This window comes from Strix aluco, chromosome 24, assembly GCF_031877795.1.
Source record: "Strix aluco isolate bStrAlu1 chromosome 24, bStrAlu1.hap1, whole genome shotgun sequence".
In the NCBI taxonomy this organism is placed as follows: domain Eukaryota; kingdom Metazoa; phylum Chordata; class Aves; order Strigiformes; family Strigidae; genus Strix; species Strix aluco.
In genome coordinates this window covers 9,000,441-9,022,134 of record NC_133954.1, presented here as the reverse complement: position 1 = coordinate 9,022,134, position 21,694 = coordinate 9,000,441, and the positions used below count along the sequence as shown (strand labels likewise).

The following is a 21,694-nucleotide window of genomic DNA, read 5'->3' as shown; positions in this document are numbered from 1 at the left end:
TGCTTCACTTGCAGAGCTTGCATCAACTGTTGTTGACATCCCTCTTTGCATGTGTGATGAGGACAGTACATGTGTGGGGTTCTTGAGCAGGGACATAATTACACGCTGCCATCCCCTCCGCGCTCAGCTGCGCAGTGCTGTCACCTCGCTCCCGTGTTGATGGCATGCAGATGACCCAGTTCGGATGGCTCTGCCCTGTAATGAAGGGCTGACACGACCGATGCCTGAATAGCCACTCTGTCTTCTCCACTCAGTGCCTCACAGCAGATAAATCTGTTTATTAGCCCCGCACAGATCACTCACAGACCGCTGCAGGCCTGTGCAACCGGATCAATTGAGCCACTTTGCAAAACTTTTAATATTCTGAAAGGCGAGGGAAGAATTATTAAAACAAATGGACAATTACATGTTGTGCTAAGTGACTTCAGTGTAAGGCTGCAAGAACTGTATCTTTTGATCGCTTCTGTCCATTTGTTTTCATAAACTTGCTCAGTTTGAATGCTTCTGGGTGACAGTGCGCTGGAGGGAAGCCCAGCAGTGCCCGTAAATACATCCTGGGCAGTACCAGATTTCTGTCTTCTGGGTTATAATCTCTGGGTGTTCAGTTACTGTGGGAGAGTACTTGAATTCAGGGGATAACTAGTGAGTTCCTGTGGATGACTGAAGGTTGGATGCTCCTTGTCCTCGCTGCTAGCTCCTCTGGCCATCTACTCTCAAAAACCCACGGCAGAACAGGCCCCTCTGGCTGCGCCCTTCGAATGCTGAATGCACCGGACTGTTCTAAACCGGGAGCCAAATAGTTACGATTCTCCTTTTACTGAATAGTAAATGTAAACGGTGTATTAACATTTTAATTGGTTTGTGAGATAAAGGATTGATTTGTGGATTAAGTCCCCCTGGTTTGTCATTTCTCGTGAAGTTGGTGCTGACCACTGAGTCGCAGTTCGATGGATCCTGTTTCCTCGCCCGTTTGAGCCCCTGTTGGAAGAGGGGAAGTATTTCCACGTGCACTGCTGCTGAAGTGCGGCTAGGCAAAATCTCTCACGGATTGTAAAATGGCTTTCTGTGTGAAGTATAAAACTGCTAGCAGACACGTGCCCTGGAAAACTCGGCGGGTTCTGCCCGCTTTCTAGCTTTGGTAGGAGAGCTGGGCAGTACGATATTTGCAGGAAAATTAAATCATCTGAACGGCGCAGTGACCAAATCCTGCGCGTGCTCTGGCACTGCACAGCTCCAGCTGCCCAGGCAGCAAAGCCATCGCTGCCACTAGCTGTAGATGTTGCTCTGAAGACCAGTAAGAGATTTATAATAAAATGACTAGGAAATGCAGCACTCTCTATAATAGACTTTGTCCAGCTCTGGTGGTTTGACAGGACGTGTTTTCCTTCACCTTGCAGCAGATTATAGCAACCTATACTAATTTAATTCAAGTTTTGCACTCTAGTATCTGCTTCCGTGGTGTTTGTTCCAGATTTATCCCTTCTGTTCTAGCTAGGAGAGGCTGTTTCAAAAGAGTAGTGCACTGCTGGTCTGCCTTTGTCTTGATGGGTGGAAGAGCAAGAGGAGTTTCATCCTCTTCCATCCCTTGTGTGTAAGGGATGTGGCTTCACGCAGCAGTAAACTCGATGCTTTGTGGAATGCTCTCTATTTTACACAGACTGCAAAATTTAGATGCAGGAAAGATAGGTTTTTCTGTATCCTGTCAAGAATAACTTATTCTACTGAATAACACCTGGTAGTAAAGGATATTAAGAGAGATGTTAGGAAAAGCAAACTCAAGTCACTTTTTTTTTTTTTTTAATCCCCAGAAGAAATTTCAAAAGCCTGGAAGTCTAGAATAGCCTCTAACATTTTTTCAGACTAGTTTTATTCTTGTATGGACTTGCCAGAAAGTCAGAATGTCCATTGGTATATTTAACTAGCTATACGTGCTGCCGTGACTTAGCAATATATCCCAATTCCAGCCTGTTTTCACCCAGCCTCTGTCATCTGAGCACCCAGTTTTGAAGGAAGGCTTGAGAAAATAGGTCTGGTGATGTACCCTGGCACTTCCCAGCCTTCCAGTGGAGGGACAATTCCAGAGCCGAGGTCCTCCCACTGAGCACATCCTGCCTCGGCCCTGTCACGTTTAAGTCCAAGGACTTTTTTAGTAAGACAAAAACCAAATGTTTCTCCAGTATAGTACTGGTCAAAGGGTAACTTCTACAGAAAAACAATTTAAGGCTTTGATTTGCACTGGAATCAAGATGAGCTTTTTCTGCTGCGCAATGTAACGGGCAGAAGTCGAGAAGTTACCTGTGTTTGCACAAAGCTGTCTGTCCTTGCTGTCATGCCTTGGCTAACAGCAGGCAGTGGCTGTTGCCTGCATTCTCACGGTAACATTTGAATTCAGACAAAGCCTTGTTGCCAGTACAGATGAGACGGAGAAGGCTGGCTGGCTGCTTTCTGGAATCTCTATTTTAATACTTCCTGCCCCTTGCCTGTTCTCTTCGAGTCTGGTTCCTTTTCGGAAGTCTCCTACTGCTATCTGATTTGCTCCTTTAATTTCTCTCACCCTTTTTTGTGAGGGGGGTGGAGGGTGCTGGTTCAAAGATTCCGGCCTGGACAACAGTGGGAGAGAGGACAGGGCTGCCCGTTCACTATTGTTCTTGAGACTATGATGTTTCTTCCCTCAGTTATGTTTTCCCATGAATAATTCCTCTGCATTTGTCCTTCATTAGAGCTTTCTCCAGAATTTCCTTAATTTCCCAGCTCGTCAGCTAAGCTGTCTGATGAGATGATCCAGTCCCAGAATGCACACACGCGTTAGCTCCCTCCACGGCCTCGCAGTCTGTCCTGCCCGCGGCGGCGCTCCGCAGTTATCTGCCAGGCGTCAGATCGCGTTCGTGACCGCGTCTGAGCGCGGTCCCCGACTTGAGGAGATGCTCTTCTGCCCTAGTCTCTGAGGGAACAGACTTCACAGAATTTGCGTTAGCTGGGGAGATGGCAAAACTTCCATTTTAATTATCTGCAAAATGGGCTGAGTAGTTGCCTGTCTAGTGGACCATTTAGGACTTGCTAACTTGTGATATCTTCTGGTGGGAAGTGATAAAAGCGTCTGTGGGGGGAAAACAACACTTCTCTTCTGTGTGACATTTTGGGAGAGAATGCTGGAGAGTTCGTGTCCCACTTCAGCATCATGCTTCAGTATCTTGAGATTATTAAAAAGCAAACTGTGGTTTAGAAGCACAGCTTTTAAGTTTGACTGCCTCTAAAAGCACTGGGTTTTGTGGTCCCTTGCAGTGGTGGCATTATTCTGTTGTCACTTTGTTATCGCTGGTTGGAGCATGTTAAAAAGCTGCTTGGCGGCAGCACGTTCGCTCTTCACGTTAAGCTGTGATGGTTTCTTTGGTAGGTGGTGGGGTTGGATTGCTGCTCAGGTACCGAATACTTGCTGCTTGGAGAAGCTGTTGTCGTCTCTCTGAGGCCTGACGTACGGCTTCGTAAGCCACTAAGATCTTACTTTCCTTTTTTAACTCTTAATCTGATCCTCTGCCACTTAAGTGACCCAGCTGATGCTGGTTTTATTTGCTTTGCATCCATACAGCTAAATTGATTCAGACCACTTAACCAACTGATTAGAATCAGCTTTTTCAGACTGTAATTTCAGCAGCAGTTTTTACCAGGTGTGTAGCTCAGGAGGATCAGCTCTTAGTCGTTCCAGAGATTAAAGAGAAATTTTATTAATGAAATTAAAGCTCATTGTCATTGTTCCCTGCTTTGCTTTTGGAAATGTTGAGGCATGCTTCTAAACGGAATGAGGCATCCCTGCTCAGCAGTCTGAGTTCCCAGAGCACTCCTATCATTCCTCCCACAGGCATAAGTGTGTGGAGGTTGTTTGTTTATTTTTTTCACCATGGCAAGACAATACCGAGTCTTAAATATATGTAGATACTTCTCAAGAAACACATGAGTCTTTGCTCTCTGTTTTTCTTAGGACTCATTTGGAAAGAGAAGTTTCATTCTTAGAGCTAGTGAGATTGTTTTAACTGGTCTAAAAGTCCATTTCAGATCTGTAAATTGTTGGCCACTATGCTGATGCTTTTTTCACGGGATACAACAAACAGCTCTGGCTTCATTGCCTTGGAAGAACACAGCGTTTTCCCAGAACCATCTCTCTCCTGATGCAGCACCAAAGATGATGATTCCCTTTAAGCCAAGAAAATACCGTTTGCCCCCAAGCTCCTCAAGTCTGCCCTCAAACGATTTGCAGCGAGAACGATGCGGGCCCTGTAACAGTTTTTTGTTAGGCTCCCGTTCGCCCGTCTGCAGCCTTTTCTGTTACTGAAGCCAGTCCTGCTCTGCCTGCGTCGTCAACCTCCATTTGTTGGATGTTGGGGCTGCTTAATCACTCCTGTCAGAGCCCTTCCCTCCAACCCCTTTGCCATATGGTTCTTTGCTGCGTAGTTACACTTCACAGTTTTAAAGCGCCCGTGCTGTGGTGCACCTTCACAGAGCCGGGGCACAGACGGAAGCCCCTAGTAATGCTGTAGGTGATACCTTCTAGAGTCAGTGCCAGCCGACAGGTATGCCCTAATTATCATTTGCTTGAATAGATAACTTTAAAAAAATCTCAGTTTATATTTAATCTATCAATCCACAGAGCATTCTTGGACCATTTTTAAGCTGTACTGGATGTAATATTCTACCCAACTGTGGTCCAATCCTGCAGTTTGAAAGCTTGAGCGCAAAGTTTATCTTTTGAGAATTTATTGGGCCAGATGTCTCTCTTGAAATGGCCTCGTTAACCAACAACTTCTTCCCTAGAGTAAAGTAGATTTTGTTCCCTTAATGAAAATATATGGCTAAATTGTTTAAATTGTTTTTGTTTACAGATGTTCTCAAACAATGATGAAGCTGTGATCAACAAAAAACTTCCAAAAGAGCTGCTGCTTCGGTAAGCCTTCTTTCAGTTTATAAGCCTGGAGACTGTGGGGTGTGTTGTTATTTGCAGCCAGTAGCTGATTTTGTTGGTGTGCTCATAAATCGTGAGCTTGGACTGGGTCGCTTACAAAGCCCTAGCCAAACAGAAGCAGATCAGAGGTCTGCATCGGCAGCCGTTTGGGCTAAATATTATTAGGTTTTGTTTTTCAAACTGCTAAATTAATTTGCTGGTTGCCTGTTTTGTAGAGGGAAGAACTATAGGGCTAAACAAATCCTTAATGAAAATAAATGGTAAGTATGGGCTGACGTGTAGAACGGGATTCTGCCTCTCTCTAAAGTGTTCCATTTTAAAAAAGGGTTCCTCTGCTCCGGTTACGCTCGAGCAGACTTTGTCCTGTTCCTCGTCAATAAGAGACAGATGTTCAGCACCTGGCAGGACGGTCCTGTTGGCAAAGATGGAACAGAGCAGACTTTGTGGATCTCAGTAGCTAACTGCCCTCTCGCTCTGCTGCCCTTCTGCACGCACACACGTCTGGACCTTTGGAAGTTTGCCTTCCCCGGCGCGCGGTGGCGTGTGGGGTTGTACCTCAGTCGTCACAGTTTGGCGTCTTGAAGCAAAGTTGTGTTCATCAGTGCTTTAAGCTGAGATGCTACACTGTAAATGGTGAAGGCAATTGCAGGTGGCAGCTTGAATTATTAACACGAACAAAATTCTTATGCTGCAAGGAACGGTACTACTGTCAACACTCAGTGACAATAAAAAGTCTGGGGAGAGGAGCTCTGACACAGGAAGCTGCTTCTAGCTCACTTGTGAGATAAAATGAATGGAAAACCAGTCTGACTATTTTCTTTTGACTGCACTGCCTCCTCTGTTCTCTGTAATGGTATCTCCAATCTGATTCAGTTTCTTTTATTCCAGTATTATTCAGCCAAAAGGAAGATGTATGGCTTCTAGAGCCCTCCCTGCTCCCAATGTGGGTATTTGGGTTTTGAGCCCGGTACACAGGCAGATGATTGTCGGTGCTGTACAGAGGCTGCTGTGTAAAAACCAGCCGTACCTGGAAGAGACAAGCAAGCTGTGGGAGGAGCAGGATGGAGTAACAAATACCATCGGATGCCCTAGCCCAGACAAGTGTGCACAGTTTTTTGCAGGTGACAGTTGTCTTCACCCTGCACTTGCCCTGAACTGTTGGTATGGATGTGTTGCAGCAAAAGGGGAGTTTGAAGAGTGAGAAAAATGTCCCTCTGGATTTTCTGAGTGGGGGATTCTTTTTCTGATGGGAGCAAGTAGGTGCTGGTACTGCAGATGCAACAAAACCAGGATTCACCCTTGTGGTAAGGTGACGAGACTCAGGTAGCTGGGGACAGGTTGTGAAGAGCACTGACATGTGAGGCAAGGCGTTCGTGTGGCGTAGGGAAAGCAGGGAATCTGGTAGGGAGAGAAAGGTAGGGGGTGGAATTTAACTGAGATTTTGCATGGACTTTGGGGAAGGAGGTGTGTGGTCACTGGGCTCCCAAGGAGCAGGACCTTGGCTAGAGCTTTGGGTGAGCTTTTTGGTAGATCAGTCAAAGTGGAATGATCCTGAGTGGGACCAGTAAGCACATCTTGGTCTGTAGGAGGTAGCTGGTGTTGAGGGACGTTACTAGACAGTTGGAGAAGGATTTGTGGTAAGTAGAAGGGAAGGTCCTGCACCAAGCAGGGAATTTTGGCAGTACAGGCCACAGTGCGGCTGAGTTCTCAGACAGACGCACGCTTCTGCCCTGCAGAAATGTTTCTGTCTTTTGTCTCTTGATATCACTAATCATCCTAACCTGCTGTAGAACAGAGCAAGTGTTGAGGGTTGTGTGGAACCTAGGAGAAATCGGGAGACTGAGTTTATAAATGTTAAAAGTTCATAAGTAATGGTTTTGAGAGTTGGAATTCACTGTTAGCATACTGCGAAAATTAATTAGTGTGGATTGACAGTGCAGCCTTTGAAAGAGAAACTTGGATGCGTTTATCTGCAGGAATCTCCTGTAAATGAGTGTCACTGTCTACAAGACAAAGACTTATGTGTTGAAGCAGTGCTACTGTGTAAAGTCTTGTTCTCTGGTTTGTTCATTCTGCAGATGGCATTGATGTCTCATGTATGTGGTTGCAAAGTGGAAAGCTGCACTTGAGCAAAATAAAGAGTAGGAGGATATAAAAGGGGTGAACAGCAGCCTTTGTCACACCCCAAGATACAGAAATGTGCAACTCCAGTAATGCTTTTGTCTGGGAGGATGGGGTGGAGGTGTAAAGTGCTCTGGAGGCTGCCCTCAGAAATCTCTCCTACAAACGTGTCCGTGATTCAGCTGTGCCGTCACGTTCTGCCCTGCCAGCGTGCTGATGTTTCTCCTGCGTTCACCCGCGAGCAGGACTCTGAGCAAAGCTGTCCTGCAGCACGTGGGTAGAGAGATCAGCCGATGGGTCACAAAGCCTTGTCCTGATACTGCCCTACCTGCTTCAGCTTTGTCTCCTGCCAGCTGCGTTTCTAGGAGCTTACGCCTTTATACATGAATACACCTTTACAAAATGAGCCAAACCAGCTAAAAGTGGAGTTGTGTTCACCGCCCTCGTTCCTTTGCTTGCCCCCAGCTCCTCTTCGGACAGCATCTGAACGGTGAATTCGTGGTCTGCGGCGGCCCTGGCCGCGGTTGTTTCCCCAGAGGGGCATCGTGTCCCTCTTTCCCTGTGCTGGCATTAGCGACGCCCCGTTGAAAAGGTGCATTCATTCTCCCAGGGCTGCCTGCCAGTCGCTGTTTGCCTGCAAACCAAACCCCAGCCGCCAGCCTGGATTTTCTGGGGCAGTGGTGGTCTCTGCTGGTTTCCCGCAGAAGGTTTACTCTCAGCGTGACGTGGGGCTGCTGAACAGCTTACGCTCGGCGGGGTGGAGGGGACCGGGGGGCGGGAGTTCGTCTTTTCCTTATTGGTTCACGGGCAGGTCAAGCAGTTTTCAATTCTCTCCTGGCGTAAGCAGCTTTTACTCCATGCCACCTCCTGCTGCCTGCTAGCCCGTTTTCAGCACACCCAGTCACTGGCACTGGCTTTGCCATCTGACCTTCAAGCCCCACGTTGACTTATTCCTCAGGAGCTTGAGTTCTGCTCGGGACAAGGAAGCAACAGAGCGTGGGGGGGACCGGTGAGTTGGCAGCCAAGTTGTCGTTTCTCTCCTCCTGGCCAGCCCGTCGGCATAAAATGGGTACGGAGCAAAATTTCACTTGATTGGGGGGTCACTGACATAAATTGGTGTTGATAATTTTAGAAGGCTAAAGGTCTAAGCTAGCTCACCTCAAAGCCTGCAGCATCCAGGGATTACATTAGTCTTGACCCTAATCTAATTAGAGTGGCAGTGGGAAAGTGAGGAGTCCTAGAAAACCCTGAGCGGATTAAGAGGTTGAAACCTGAAAAATGCTTTAACCTCCCTGTGTTTCGTTAAATTCTCCAGTACTGAACTGCTCAGGCGAACTCCTGAACGCGGGGAGTTACTTTGCAGTGGAACAATTTAACCTGCTGCAACACCAGACTTGTTTTAATTCCTGTTTGGAATGCTCAGTCTGCCTTCACCTGTGATCGCTGTTTGATGATAAAGTTATTGCTGTGGATTATTTTCTTACTGTCAGCCCTGAAGAGTAAAAAGACCAATGTAAGAGCGCAGCAGTCAGCTGGGAGCAAAACAGAAATCCTGTGTGTTGGATGTAAAAATAAACATCCCAGCTATGTGCCTTTTGATCTATTAAGGGAGAGTTGGGAAAACCATTATTCAAGTAGTACTGTTCAGTCTGCTGCTACTTTTCTCTGCTTTCTTTCACCAGATAAACTGAACCTGACCAGAGCAGCAGATATTTTCTAAGGGTTTGGTGCTTTGGAACAATCCCAGGGGGATGACCACTCTCTCGTGCTCCTCTATTACTGAGAGGGGGTCTGTGGCTGGATAGCCAAGTTGCATCCAAATTACCCAACACCCCAGTATGTCTTCATTGTCACGTCCATAGGGTATTAGCAGGAATGCGTATTATTCCAAGTGAACATATAGATTACCTTGGCTTTATTTTATGTTGTGCAGATTTCTGAAAAGAGACCCAGCCTTTATGACCCGTACTGTGCTCCTGTTGGAAGATGACAACTGCTCAATCATTGCTGAGCCACGTGAGCAGCTTGTTTGTGGTTTTTTTGGGTCAGGTTGTTGGGTGGTTTTTTTAAATGTTCCCCAGCAGCTCCTTGGAGAAAGAAAAAGCCCGTTCTCAGGGCTGCATTAGAAAAATTAGCTTGGGTCATTGTGCCTGCAAGACTTTAACTGTGCTCCTGCTGTTCTCTCCAGTTCATGTGAAGGGTTGTAGTTGGAGCCAATTCTGCAGTGACCAAAACGCGCAGCAGAGTAGTGACTGCTGCCCAGACAGTCTGATTGTGCTGAGTCATTGGATAATATTCCTGAACAAATGCAAGAGCAGTTCAGAAAACACTAAAAAAATGCTCTTAAGCTTTTCGGAGCCAAAGTCTCCGAATTAGACAAGGGAGCTCCTGGCGACGCTCAGCAGCGTTAACCTCGGAGGTGAGAGGGACAAGAGTTCTGCTGTGTTGACATCCCTTTTACTGTGTGGGTAGACTGGGAAGGGAGGAGCAGGAAGTAGAAAAGAATTTGGCCAAGACCTAATAACCCTGACAGAGGGATGAGATGGTTATTAATAGCCTGGGATTTCCATGGAGAAAGCAATTTTAATGAAAATATAGAAAGCTTGTGTAGTTATCGACCTAGCTGCTGTTCCCATGGAGTTTGATATTTTTTTGCTCCTACGATGGGAATCTAGGGTGAAAGTAGGAATTTTCTCTGGCTTCTATCATTCCCCAGGCTTTCCCTGTATTGTTGTACGTGGACGTCGTGCTAAATAAATCCTCAGTGCTCACATACATGCGCGAATAAATGACATTTAATTCATGGGGAAGACTTGGCTGTAAGGAGTGATAGGGAACCGCTTCAGAAACCCAGAAGTGGGTTCCCAGAACAGCCTTACAGGAAAGTGCATGTTAACTCTCTTCCCACCCTTCTTAACTGCCTGTCACTGGACGGTTTGTCTCATGATGGGATGTGTAAGGAGCAGATGAGATGTATCTTGAACCAAGCTCCTCGAATCCGAGTGTCTTTGGGCAGTGTAGAAACCCAGGAGAGCGTGTGGCTCTTTGTTCTGCCAGATCCTGACTTAACATTTGACTGTTAAGCTACATGATACCTGTAAGCATCTGTGTTTTGATAAATAATTTGCATTCATCCTCCATCAGTAACATCCTTTCCTCTTCCACCAACATTGATATTTCTAAAGTGCTTTTTATATTTATATACCCGCCGGTCAAGGAAGCTTGATCATGGAATTGTATCATATGGGATCATCTCAGCCTTGCTTGTGTCTTTTCCTCAAATTTGAAGCTCCAGGGTTTGCTATTTCTATGTAGCAACATACAAATACACGGGGGTGTGTGAAGGTGTGTGGCACATACTAACACAGGTACAGAACTCGGTGTCGGTAGCAGAAGCCTGGATAACCCCTCGTCGTTTATCTCTGGGACAAAGTGCAGTTTATCTGTGATGCACACCATGTTTGTTCACTGTTCTCAGCACCTCTTCCCCCAGCTTTATCGGTATCTGTGCTGTTTATTCAAATATATTCTTTGTACTTCTCTGGGAAGATGAGTACATCATACAGCTTGGTTGGTTTTATATGAGAGTTTAGTAATGCATTGGTGCAGGGTGTTTGTCAAGTTTCTAAGTCACACAAGAAGAACATGCTGCCAGCAACGTCATCTCATTTCTGAGTCTCTCCTAGCACAGGCAGGTCTGCTGAGAATACAGGAAAGCTTTTGTGTGCCCCCCTCCAAGCCCAGAGCTTGTGGGGAGATGACTCAGGTGTTGCAGGTACCCCGACGATTGCTGATCTGGGTGGACACTGTTCTCTTGGGGAAGTCTGGAGATTTTTGGAGCAGCGGAGTTGTGTTTGTTCTCAGAATTTCTCCTGGACAGCCAGGCTTTATCTGACAAGAGTATTTTATGAAATGGTGTATAGCACTGGAACAACTTGCCCCATACCTTTAACACTTGCATCTGAGAACGTTTGCCTTCTCTTTCTGGTGGTCCTCAAGTTTAAAATATTCAAGCACACGTGCAAGTGTTTTCTTGTAGTCAAACACTTGTATTATCTTTGTAAAAACACTTCATAGTATAATTACAATCAAAGAGACTGAGACCTTACTATTTTTTTACAGTCCGCTTGACCTTCTCTGTGTAGTGGCATATGATTGCTTGAATAACCATAAATGGTGAAATGATGATACTGGTACATTGGTACAAATTTGGGAGCTTTAAATAGGCTTGGTGCTTCCTGCATTCACAGGCAGGGGTGTGCATGCCCGAGATAAAAGCGTGGATGTCTCAGCCCAGTATAGCATTGCAAAGTATTACTGTCTAATTCCTTTATCCCAGTAAATAGGACAGCAACACCAAGGTGTTGGCCTGAACGCTTGGGTGTGCCCTGGCAGAGGAATGACATACCACAGAGGAGTGACCGCATCAGCTTAATCCTGCAGGCGTCTCTCCTAGACACCGTCCCGACCCCGTCGGCCAGGCCGGCCGGCCGCGCGAGCCGCTTTGCAGCGTTGCAGAGCAAAATACTCCTCCTGCCTCCGCGTTAACGTCGCCGTGCGCCTGGCAGAGCTGTGTGAAAAATAGGAAATAATCCACGCGCTGGAATCAGGCTGTCGCGCTGGTTTGATTTATTATCTGTTAATGATGACACTGCCCGCTTCGGGAGAGCCGTTGCTAAAGATGTTTGTGTTGAACAGAGGTGCTGGGCGCAGCGATGCTGCTGGGTCGAGTAGAGAACAGCCCGACGTGACTGTTCTGCCGTGTCCTGACTTAACGTTTGACTGTTCAGCTACACAATATGTCTGTTTTGAGAAATAATCATTCGTTTTACTGGCGGTAAATACTACAAGGTGTGAGATTAATATTTCGCCGTGGCTCAGTGTCCGTGTTTCGCGTTCATTTGTTAACTGCTAGGTCTGCGCTTCTTTTCACAGTTCAGCTTTCATCTGAATTACAAAGAAGTTTTGCTGTCTCCAGTCCTTTTTTTTTTTTTTTTTCCTTTGTTTTCCATGTTCTCTTTGTTTTAAATATAGATAACTAATAAGGTATCTTTTCTTTCCATTACAGAATTTTCTCTTTCCTGGATGTGGTCACTCTGTGTCGTTGTGCTCAAGTTTCCAGGGTAAGAACCTTCCTCCTTGCTGGTGGATTTTAACAGTTGATTGGATTTGGGTGACAGTCCTCTCGCTCCAGCCTTCCCTAGCGTGTCAAACCGGGAGGATTTGTACCAGGGAGCTTTGTGCAACTCAACTATTGTTATTTAGTGTCCCGTATTAACGCCGCAATACCAGAAACTTCTGATGGCACCAGTGAAGGGGAACTCAAATACCATTTGGCTGGTGTCCCGGGCTCTGAGCAGGTTACGAGGGGGAGGTGGCTGACTTCTTGCCCAAGGACTCTCCAGTCAGCCTGGGTTTGTACAGGAGGCCTGCACTGATGAAAATACCAAACTTGGAGGAGTCTGAAATGACATCTTGTGGGTTTTTTGGTGGAGATACAGAAATTTTGACTCATAAAGATGCTGCACGGTCACTGAAAGTTTACTTTCCTACTTGGATGTAGTTGAAGTAAGCACAGAGGGGAAAAAAATGTGTGTCTGTGTTGTTTAGGGTTGTTTTCCTTAAGGAGCTCACAGTTTTTGTGGGCTTCAGCTAATGAAATAGCTTGGATTGTTCGCTTGGGAAAGTGCCTCCAGCTGCAGGTTCAGTTATCCAGAGCTACCAGATTTGTTCAGATGCTTTATCCTGCCAGTATCTAGTAAGACACGCAGAGGAAGCATCGCTGCAGCGGGAATGGAAAGCTGGTTACCTGGGAAGGTGTTTGTAGCGGTGTGTTCTCTGTACTGGCAGTACACCTGTACAAAACTGATCAATCCTGGGTTCAAACTTGAACCGTAACTTGTTTCATTATCCAGAGCACATAAGAATAAAAAGACTACGTTTAAACGTTTTTAATTGCTTTAACAAATATCCCGTGTGATGTCTAAGCATCACGGTTATCGTCCCGTGTTCTCTGAATAACAGATCTGCTAGTGAAAGATCTTCCAGCTGAAATTCTCTGCTCCAGCAGAACAATATTGTCCAAAACGGGCTGTTAAAGATACTTGCCAATGTCCGTGAACTCCCATTTTTGGCGCTTGCTCCTGTTTACACAGTCCACAGGGCATCAGAGAACGTATTAGTCATTATGTGACACAGCTTGTATTGTAAAGGGCTAAAGTACCTGCGCAGAGCTCCAGAGAGGCTGTTTGTAACATCCTACATTGTCTGCTGTGTTATAACTTGCATCCACTGATGCATTTCTTTTTCACTGGAGCTATTGTCTCATAGCGATAAGTAGGACCTTAAAACAAATATCAGCAATGAGATTTAAAATGCAGAAAATCAATTCATGCTTACAGTCCTGTTGGCTGTTCTAAGTCTATACGTGGCTTGCACAAGAACTGGTATATTGTGGTGGTGATGTAGCTTAGTGCATGTGATAGATGTAGTATAAAAATATGCCTATATACATATACATGCACTCTTTCATAATGATGGACTCATGGTTATTATGAGATCTAGTTGTTTACTTTGATTATGTAATTAAAACTTGAAGTACAGTACTGTGTTGACAACCTTTTTGATTCATTAAGGGCAGAATTACTAACTTTCAGTTCCTGGTTTTCATTTGTAGCATGAACCACATGAGATTTGTTTGTTTGTTTAAAAAAACACCAAAGCAAACACTTAAGTCAGAGGTAGCGAACACTGTCCCTCCGGCAGTGGTGTGTAGCTCTCAGGTAAGAGCTGGCTGCTGTATCGGCTTACAAAGCTTTGAGTTTCTCCAGCCGTGGGACGCAGCACCCCGTGCACCGGGCTGCGGAACTGCCTTGAACGCCTCTTCCCGCGGGAGGCGAGAGCGAAGGTGGGCAGGATGACAGCCTCACCCGCCGCCGCCGGGATCTCGCCGCAGAGGCCTCCGTCCAGCGCCCCCGAGTCCTCCGCGCCCTCAGAATAGCTTCACTTCTCGGGGTAGCGGCCTGGTGTAGGGTCTCCTCTGGGTCTCGCCCGCGGCCCGGCGTCCTCCATCCTCGTGTTGGCCCAGCTAGCATCCTCTAAAGGCGTTGGGTCAGCTGGCGACGCTGCAGAGGGGGTCAGATTCCAGCCAGGACGGTGAAGATGCCCCCGCTCCAGCAGCTCCACCTCCCGCGGGGGCCGGCGTGGCGGGGGCCGGCGTGGCGGGGTCCCCGCGCACTCGCCTGTTCTGGGCACGTGCGAAGAGCTGGGCCGCGTAGGTGAGGGGACTCTTGTCCGAGCACGTGGTTCCGGTAACTGCACAGTTTTCCGTGTTGGCTGTAATTACTTGTTGCTTTTACATCTTGAGACAGAATGTTGTTTCTGAAAGGAACAAACTGTAACTAGGTCCCCACTGGCATTTTTTTTCATATTAACAACACATTTACATTTTTTCCTCCGATAAAGGCATGGAATGTTCTGGCCCTGGATGGCAGTAACTGGCAGCGAATTGACCTGTTTGATTTCCAGAGGGATATTGAGGTATAATTAAGTGACATACAAACCCATTTTTCTTGTTAAAATGTAATTACAGCCTAGAATGGATTAATACTCCCAGCGTAACCCTTTTTACCTTCCCTGGAGATAGAAATCATTAATTTCAGTTCTTGTTAGCTTCAGGGAGTCTTTAAAGTCTTGGCAATCCATTCAGCTTTTGAAAATGGACAGAATTATATATCTGTATCAAGACTTAAAGGTAGTGATAGAAGGAAAGTGTTTTTGTGTGTGCTCTGGAAACAGAAACGAGTAGAAAAGATCTGTTCTTGGGGAAAACTACTGCTTCTGTGTAGCAGAATTTAGGCTACTTTTCCCTTCACTCAAAGAAACGTTAACATCGCACTGACTTAGACCATTAAGACTGAATGTCTTTTGAAATGTGGCCTGCAGTATGTCTGACCTTTCCTGTCTGTCTTGAATATCAAAAATTGAAATGTAAGTGAGAGGTGAGGCAGGGGAGCAAGGTCAAAATTATTTCTAAAAGATGCAACCTTGGAAGTGCTTCATTGTAGCTGTTCTAAATCTGTTAGATGTGGACTACTCAGCACTGGTAGGAATGGATGCTGTTGTCGTGCTGTTCTTAAAATTAGAATTGCATTAATTAGGAAAAGGGATGAGGAAAAAAAACCAACCTTTAAGTTTCTTATCAGAATGTTATATCCTCTTTAAAACGTGTTGGAGGAGGGAGATAAGGAGTGTGTAATTTTAACTCGTTATAGACAGAGGCATAAACCAGATGATGAGTGAAGATTCACACCTTGTTGGAACTGGTGGGAAATGCACATGTTATTTGTGGAGGAAAGAGTTAAAATAATCTCTTTCTGCCAGCTCTGTGTCCAAGCAGCTGAGACGCCTGAATAAAGGACCAGGCCTGTGATACTGTGACTTCTGCATGCTTGCAGGGCTCTGAGTGCCTGAGGCTGCTTGAGGGGAGTAAACGGTGTGATTTTTGTTCTTGGTAATAAATCCTTTATCTCTTAACATGGCTTGAAAGTTCTGGACCCATATAATTGTTTACTTTCCTAGAGGCAGAGCCAAGCTCTCGGTGGTGCCTGCTCTGTGGAGGTAGCAGGAAACGTGGACAGAGCTGCTCAGCCTTGCTGCTGTCGTTGGTCTGTGTAGGAGGGAGAGAGGCAGGAGTGCTGTGAATACAAACTAGGCTTTTCTCATTCCTGAGTGGTTTTTGCACGGTTTTAATGTCTCTTTGTTCTCTAACACCACTCTATACATCAAACACATGTTCTGGCATCAGCACAGACTTCCCCCTTTAAAACAAAATGCTTGAGTATGTTGTACCTCACCTGAAAGGACCCGCTAGACTTTCTGATGTCCTCAATGTTGTTTGCTTTGAAGGGATGTAAATCCATCAGTTGATGTAAATTCTATATATAAACGTGTTTGAATCCTCTAATTCAAGCACATGAATTCATAAGCTCGCTCGAGGAATCGCAAAACCACACGGGCTGTTTCAGCTTCTCCAGCCCTTCTGCAGGGACGTGCAGGTCAGGCTTCGGTCCTGGGCGAGTGTCAGCCAGGGCAGCACGTCCCCCGCGGACCGAGTGGCCAGATGTCACCAGAAGCTCGTGCAGAGATCTGCTTAAGCTGGCGTCTCTTTTTTTGATTGTGGTATTACGTTGTACCGAGCCTGATGCTTCATATTTTTTAATGGACTGGCAAAAGATTATAGAAGAGTATTCCTCATCGTTACAGAGGCCTTAAATGCCAACGAGTACTTGAAGAACCAAGTGATGCTCCTGTTCTGTGGTGAACAACCACGTAGACTAAAGTAGAAGGGAAGGGGTTTCAATTTCTGGACACTGATATGAATATTCTCTCAATGGTTTTTGCACTTCATTCAGTGAGGAATAGCTGGGTAAATGCGAGCTTGTAGCAGGGTCTTTGAAGGCTTCCATTGATTACAAATTTGAAATTAAAAAAGCATTTTTCTAGATCTCTTGAACACAAATGTTTGAATCCCTTTTCTGTGAGAATAAAACTCGTGGGCTGGTTCTGCCTCATCTCTATTTTGAATAGATATTTAAGTCTATCCATTTATAGTACATTGACTGTACTGATTTGTAAAGCTTACTGCCCGTGTTGTAGCGATGGCATTGCTTCTTTCCTCTTTCTTGGGTAGTCTGTATCGATGTCTGGGCGCTCGGAACTGGAGGAAGTTCCTCAGTGATTAGCCTGAGTGGCTTTAGGTGATTGTTCCTTGTCTCTCCATCTTCAGAAGCTGAATAATTCTCCCTCTCCCTGCCTTAGATTATTATCGTGGCATTTTTGTTTTCTTAGCACTGTTTTACCTAGCATAAGAAACTGTAGTTAATCTGCAAAGTTTTGAATTCAACTTTTTGAATGATCAGGTAACTTCTGGATTTTAATGTAATTCTTTCTGTCTCCGACAGGGCCGAGTAGTTGAGAATATTTCTAAAAGATGTGGGGGTTTCTTGCGGAAGTTAAGCCTGCGTGGCTGCCTAGGAGTGGGAGACAATGCGTTAAGGTAGTGGTGTGGCTTCTTCCTGTTCCTAAATGTGCTGTAAAGAACGATTCTGGAACAACTCATGAACACTTTGGAACTGAGATCTTTAGCCCGTGTGTCTTCACTTAAAACGTCAAGAGCAGTAACATATAAACCTTTTCAATTTATCATTTTTTAACTTCACGCAGTAGCCGTTTTTCTCAGTTCTCATTAAAATAACGCAGCTGCTGCTGCAGGCTAAGTAGTAATTGGCACTGAATTACAAGCTTTTGCCTTTAGGCTGGGAAATCCCAAGGCAAGATATGGGGCAACATAAATTATTTATTTATTTACATATTTATTTTGCTTGAGACAGTTTTGTAAAATTACATCTGGTGTGTTACGGTTAAAATAAACGCTGTAAAACATCTGGAGGTCTATTACCTGAAAAATACCGTGTTTTCCCTTTCCTTTAATAAAGGACTTTTGCACAGAACTGCAGAAATATTGAAGTATTGAACCTCAATGGCTGTACCAAGATCACAGATGCGTGAGTAGAGTTATTTTCTCTGTTTGCCCTGTCATCCCCGTTTCTGTGTGCACCATGCTACATTCTCCATCTCATTTTTTAAGGGAAGGTCAGGCTTGTGCACGCAGTAGATAATACAATTTATATGACTTTGAATAAATCTCTCGTGTGAGTGTGTCTCTTATGCTGTCTTTCAGTACGTGTACCAGCCTCAGCAAGTTCTGCTCTAAACTCAGGCACCTTGATTTGGCTTCCTGCACTTCCATAACCAACCTGTCTCTGAAAGCACTGAGGTAGGAGTCAACAACTTTGACTTTTGCGGGTTGATTCCAGACGGTGCGACCCGCCGCTGCCCCGTGTGCTGCCCCCGTGTGCTGCCCCCGTGTGCTGCCCCCGTGTGCTGCCCCCGTGTGCTGCCCCCGTGTGCTGCCCCCGTGTGCTGCCCCCGTGTGCTGCCCCCGTGTGCTGCCCCCGTGTGCTGCCCCCGTGTGCTGCCCCCGTGTGCTGCCCCCGTGTGCTGCCCCCGTGTGCTGCCCCCGTGTGCTGCCCCCGTGTGCTGCCCCCGTGTGCTGCCCCCGTGTGCTGCCCCCGTGTGCTGCCCCCGTGTGCTGCCCCCGTGTGCTGCCCCCGTGTGCTGCCCCCGTGTGCTGCCCCCGTGTGCTGCCCCCGTGTGCTGCCCCCGTGTGCTGCCCCCGTGTGCTGCCCCCGTGTGCTGCCCCCGTGTGCTGCCCCCGTGTGCTGCCCCCGTGTGCTGCCCCCGTGTGCTGCCCCCGTGTGCTGCCCCCGTGTGCTGCCCCCGTGTGCTGCCCCCGTGTGCTGCCCCCGTGTGCTGCCCCCGTGTGCTGCCCCCGTGTGCTGCCCCCGTGTGCTGCCCCCGTGTGCTGCCCCCGTGTGCTGCCCCCGTGTGCTGCCCCCGTGTGCTGCCCCCGTGTGCTGCCCCCGTGTGCTGCCCCCGTGTGCTGCCCCCGTGTGCTGCCCCCGTGTGCTGCTGAGGTGTCACCGTGGTTGGAATTCTGGCGTTCCCCAGCAGAGCTCAGCGTTCACACGTTGTGCCTCCTGGTTTGCCAAGACAGCGGAGGAGGACTCAGTAAAAGCTGCCCTCAGCATTGTTTGCATCCGTCCTGATGGTTATTAGCAGTAGAAAAAGAATTATATGCTATTAAAGCCTTGGAGGGATTTTTGGGAGCGACAGAAGTCTTAGTCAGCCTTTTCAAAATGCTCATTTACTAACAGTCGACTTCGTTGCAAGTGTACCACTGCGTACTTAGCAATTGTTTACATAGCTAGGAGGAGAACGCCAGCATGTGACTATTTGTCTTTTTAAACTGCTTAGGAGACACATAACTGCTTAAATCTGCTAAATGGAATTGCCAAGTAATGTAGAAAAGGAAGGGACAGACAGACATTGGTGGGAAGATACGGGGACAGAGGCAAGGAGGCAAAAAACCCACTAAAGGTAACAATAGAGGCCAAGCTATTAAAGAAGAAAGAATTGAAGTGATACACCAGTGGAATAACAGAAGGTACAGGAAAGCTGTATCACGGGGAAAAGAATACTAGAAGGTGAATCTAGACACGAGAAGAAAACACAGATTTGAAAGAACACACAAATGAATTAAAATACTTTGAGCCTGTTTTTTCCTTCCCTTGAGGGTCTTCATCCTTGTCTCTAATTTCACTGGTCAGATTTGTGCTGCAGCTGTCTTAAATACCTGATAGCGTGTATATCTCTTCCTAATTACAAATGACACTTGAGTGTCACTCCTGCTGGCCGCTATTTGCAAATGCAAAGTTACACCTGGAAGGTCAGAAGCAGCGTGGCAGGAATCGACCCTGGTTTTGGTTTCCCTTGAGGGTGGTTTGGTTGTATTCAGACCCAGAAAGCCTGTAGTGTCTGTCCTTGTGTAGGAGCTGGGAGGTGTCCAAAATGGGTTAAATCGGTGGTATTTTACCCTGATGCTGCCGCTGCAGAGCTATTTCATCTGGAGATGATGTTTGATGAAAGTGTTCCCCGTAGGTGTGTGGGGTGCGGGTGTCCATCCGTGCAGGTGTGGGTTCCAGAAATGGGGAATTTCAGAGATTCTGGCTTTCAGCAGGATTTCTTTCCAAACCAAAACTCAAGTTTCCACACGCTTTTCCTTTCACCTCCAAAGCGAGGGATGCCCACTGCTGGAACAGCTGAATATCTCCTGGTGCGACCAAGTGACGAAGGACGGGATCCAGGCTCTGGTGAGGGGCTGCGGGGGACTCCGAGCCCTGTTCCTGAAGGGCTGCACGCAGGTACGGCTCCGAGAGCGCTCGCTGGGGTAACAGCTGGCTCCGTGCTGCTGGAACTGGAAGTGTGGGGATGAAGCATTGTGGATTTTTCTATTTCCAGAAATGTTATGTGACTGAAATTACTCACAATCTGTCTGTTGGAGATTAACTGCTTTTATTGAAATCCTTTAATAGCTTCGAGCTCAGCATGAATAGTGGGACAGTGAACAAATTGCATATCTAGCCATAGAATCATTCTTCTTTTTTCCCATCGGGAACACATTGAGCAAACTTTTTTTAAAGAGGAGATAACTGTTATTCATGGCTAGACCCATCCGTTTCGGAAGGCTCAGAAAATTTTAGAAAGCATGGCAGTACTTTCATCTGTGCTGGTGATAGGATTTCCTCGGCGTGTCGTTTGGATCTTTTGGTTAGTCAAAGAGAATCACAGTGTATGTGACTCCTTGAGAAGACATCTCTGCAGCCCGTCAGGAGCATAGTGCTGTTCCCTCAGGAATATCCTGTAGCTCTTGAGCTATAACAGTGTATTTTGAAGAGGCTGCAGACTGTGGTGCTTGTACTCTGCAATATGTAAGTGGTGCACTAACTCCTACAACTGAAAGGGGTTTTTCTGCCCTCTTACTACACTTCTTGTTATTTAGACTAACTTCCTTTAATCTTTCTGTACTGTCTTACCTGGTGAATCATTGAAAATGTTGATATGTTAAATACTTCCCTGTATTACAGCTTTACCAAGGAGTTACATCAGTGATGAACTGGAGCGTGGGGAACACCAGCCTTGAGCATTACTCTTTTAAAGAGCAAGAGCTCCTTGCAGAGCTCTTTCACAAAGAATGTGGGGACTATTTTTTCACTTCAGTGGGCTGGGGTCTTTTTAATGCAGACAGGCTAGAAAGGAGCAAACGTGTATCTCGGAATTTTGTCTTTGAAAAAGGAGAGTAAAACGGACCCCACGGGAGTTGAAACCTGTGACCCAGAAACTTCCGAGAGTTTAAGAGCCTCAAGGTAGACTTGGAAGATGATCTCTGATCTGTTGGGTCCTTGTACCCAAACATGGACAGCGCTGATTTGTTTTGGATTTAAGCTTTTTTTCTTGGGGGTAGGGATTCCTGAAGTATGAGTCAGTAAGTGCCATTTTTGTCAGCTGTGTATAGATAAACAGCTATATGTTTTGATTTTGCAAAAAGCATATTTCTCCTGTGCGTGGACACAGAAAGTCCCGAAAGATTATTGCTTTGCTTATCATAATAACACACTGGTTATGGGCACAAAGCAGTAATACCCTTGTGTGCACAAGAAAACGCAGCTGTAAGGGCTATAGTCGGTAGTTTTTCTAATTTTATACTACTGTTGGATTTTTAATACGTGAGATGGGTACACATGGCTGTAAAAATGACTTGATTAAAGATAAAACAATCTCAGCCTATTTTGAGAATTCAGGTCATAGAAACAGCTTGAGTTTCTAGTAATTTATGGAGTCGTGAGTAATATTGATGGCAATACATCCTTGTTATCAATTACTTGCCATCTGTTCTTATAGATTTAAGAATAGCAGGCTTTTTTATCATCAGAAAGCAACCTGGATATGTTTGTGCTCCTCACATTAAAATAAGACTTTTTTTTTTGAGTTCCAGTATTGCAATATAAAAATAGTGTCACTTAAAGGCCCTCACTAGTGAAGCATTTCCTTAATTCCTGTAAACAGTTTCTGATTTCACGACTTGCTTTGTTAATTATGCATGTTTTATCAGATCAGCTTCTCTTTAAATCAGTAACTTAGTGTTGTGGGTCTTTGAAC

The 21,694-nt window shown here is 46.0% G+C and overlaps 1 protein-coding gene across 8 annotated transcripts in view; it reads left to right on the top strand.

The window, feature by feature from the left end:
* FBXL20 (F-box and leucine rich repeat protein 20) overlaps nt 1-21,694 on the top strand; it is a 44,121-nt gene that overhangs the window by 11,951 nt on the left and 10,476 nt on the right. For 7 of the 8 annotated variants that reach the window (XM_074849735.1, XM_074849731.1, XM_074849733.1 and 4 more), the window contains 7 exons: nt 4,875-4,936; nt 12,144-12,198; nt 14,540-14,614; nt 17,038-17,132; nt 17,572-17,640; nt 17,817-17,912; nt 19,773-19,899. In XM_074849735.1, the coding sequence (XP_074705836.1) occupies nt 4,875-4,936; nt 12,144-12,198; nt 14,540-14,614; nt 17,038-17,132; nt 17,572-17,640; nt 17,817-17,912; nt 19,773-19,899 (579 nt within the window). The remainder of the gene's footprint in view (nt 1-4,874; nt 4,937-12,143; nt 12,199-14,539; nt 14,615-17,037; nt 17,133-17,571; nt 17,641-17,816; nt 17,913-19,772; nt 19,900-21,694) is intronic. The other variant, XM_074849732.1, reaches the window with a different exon arrangement.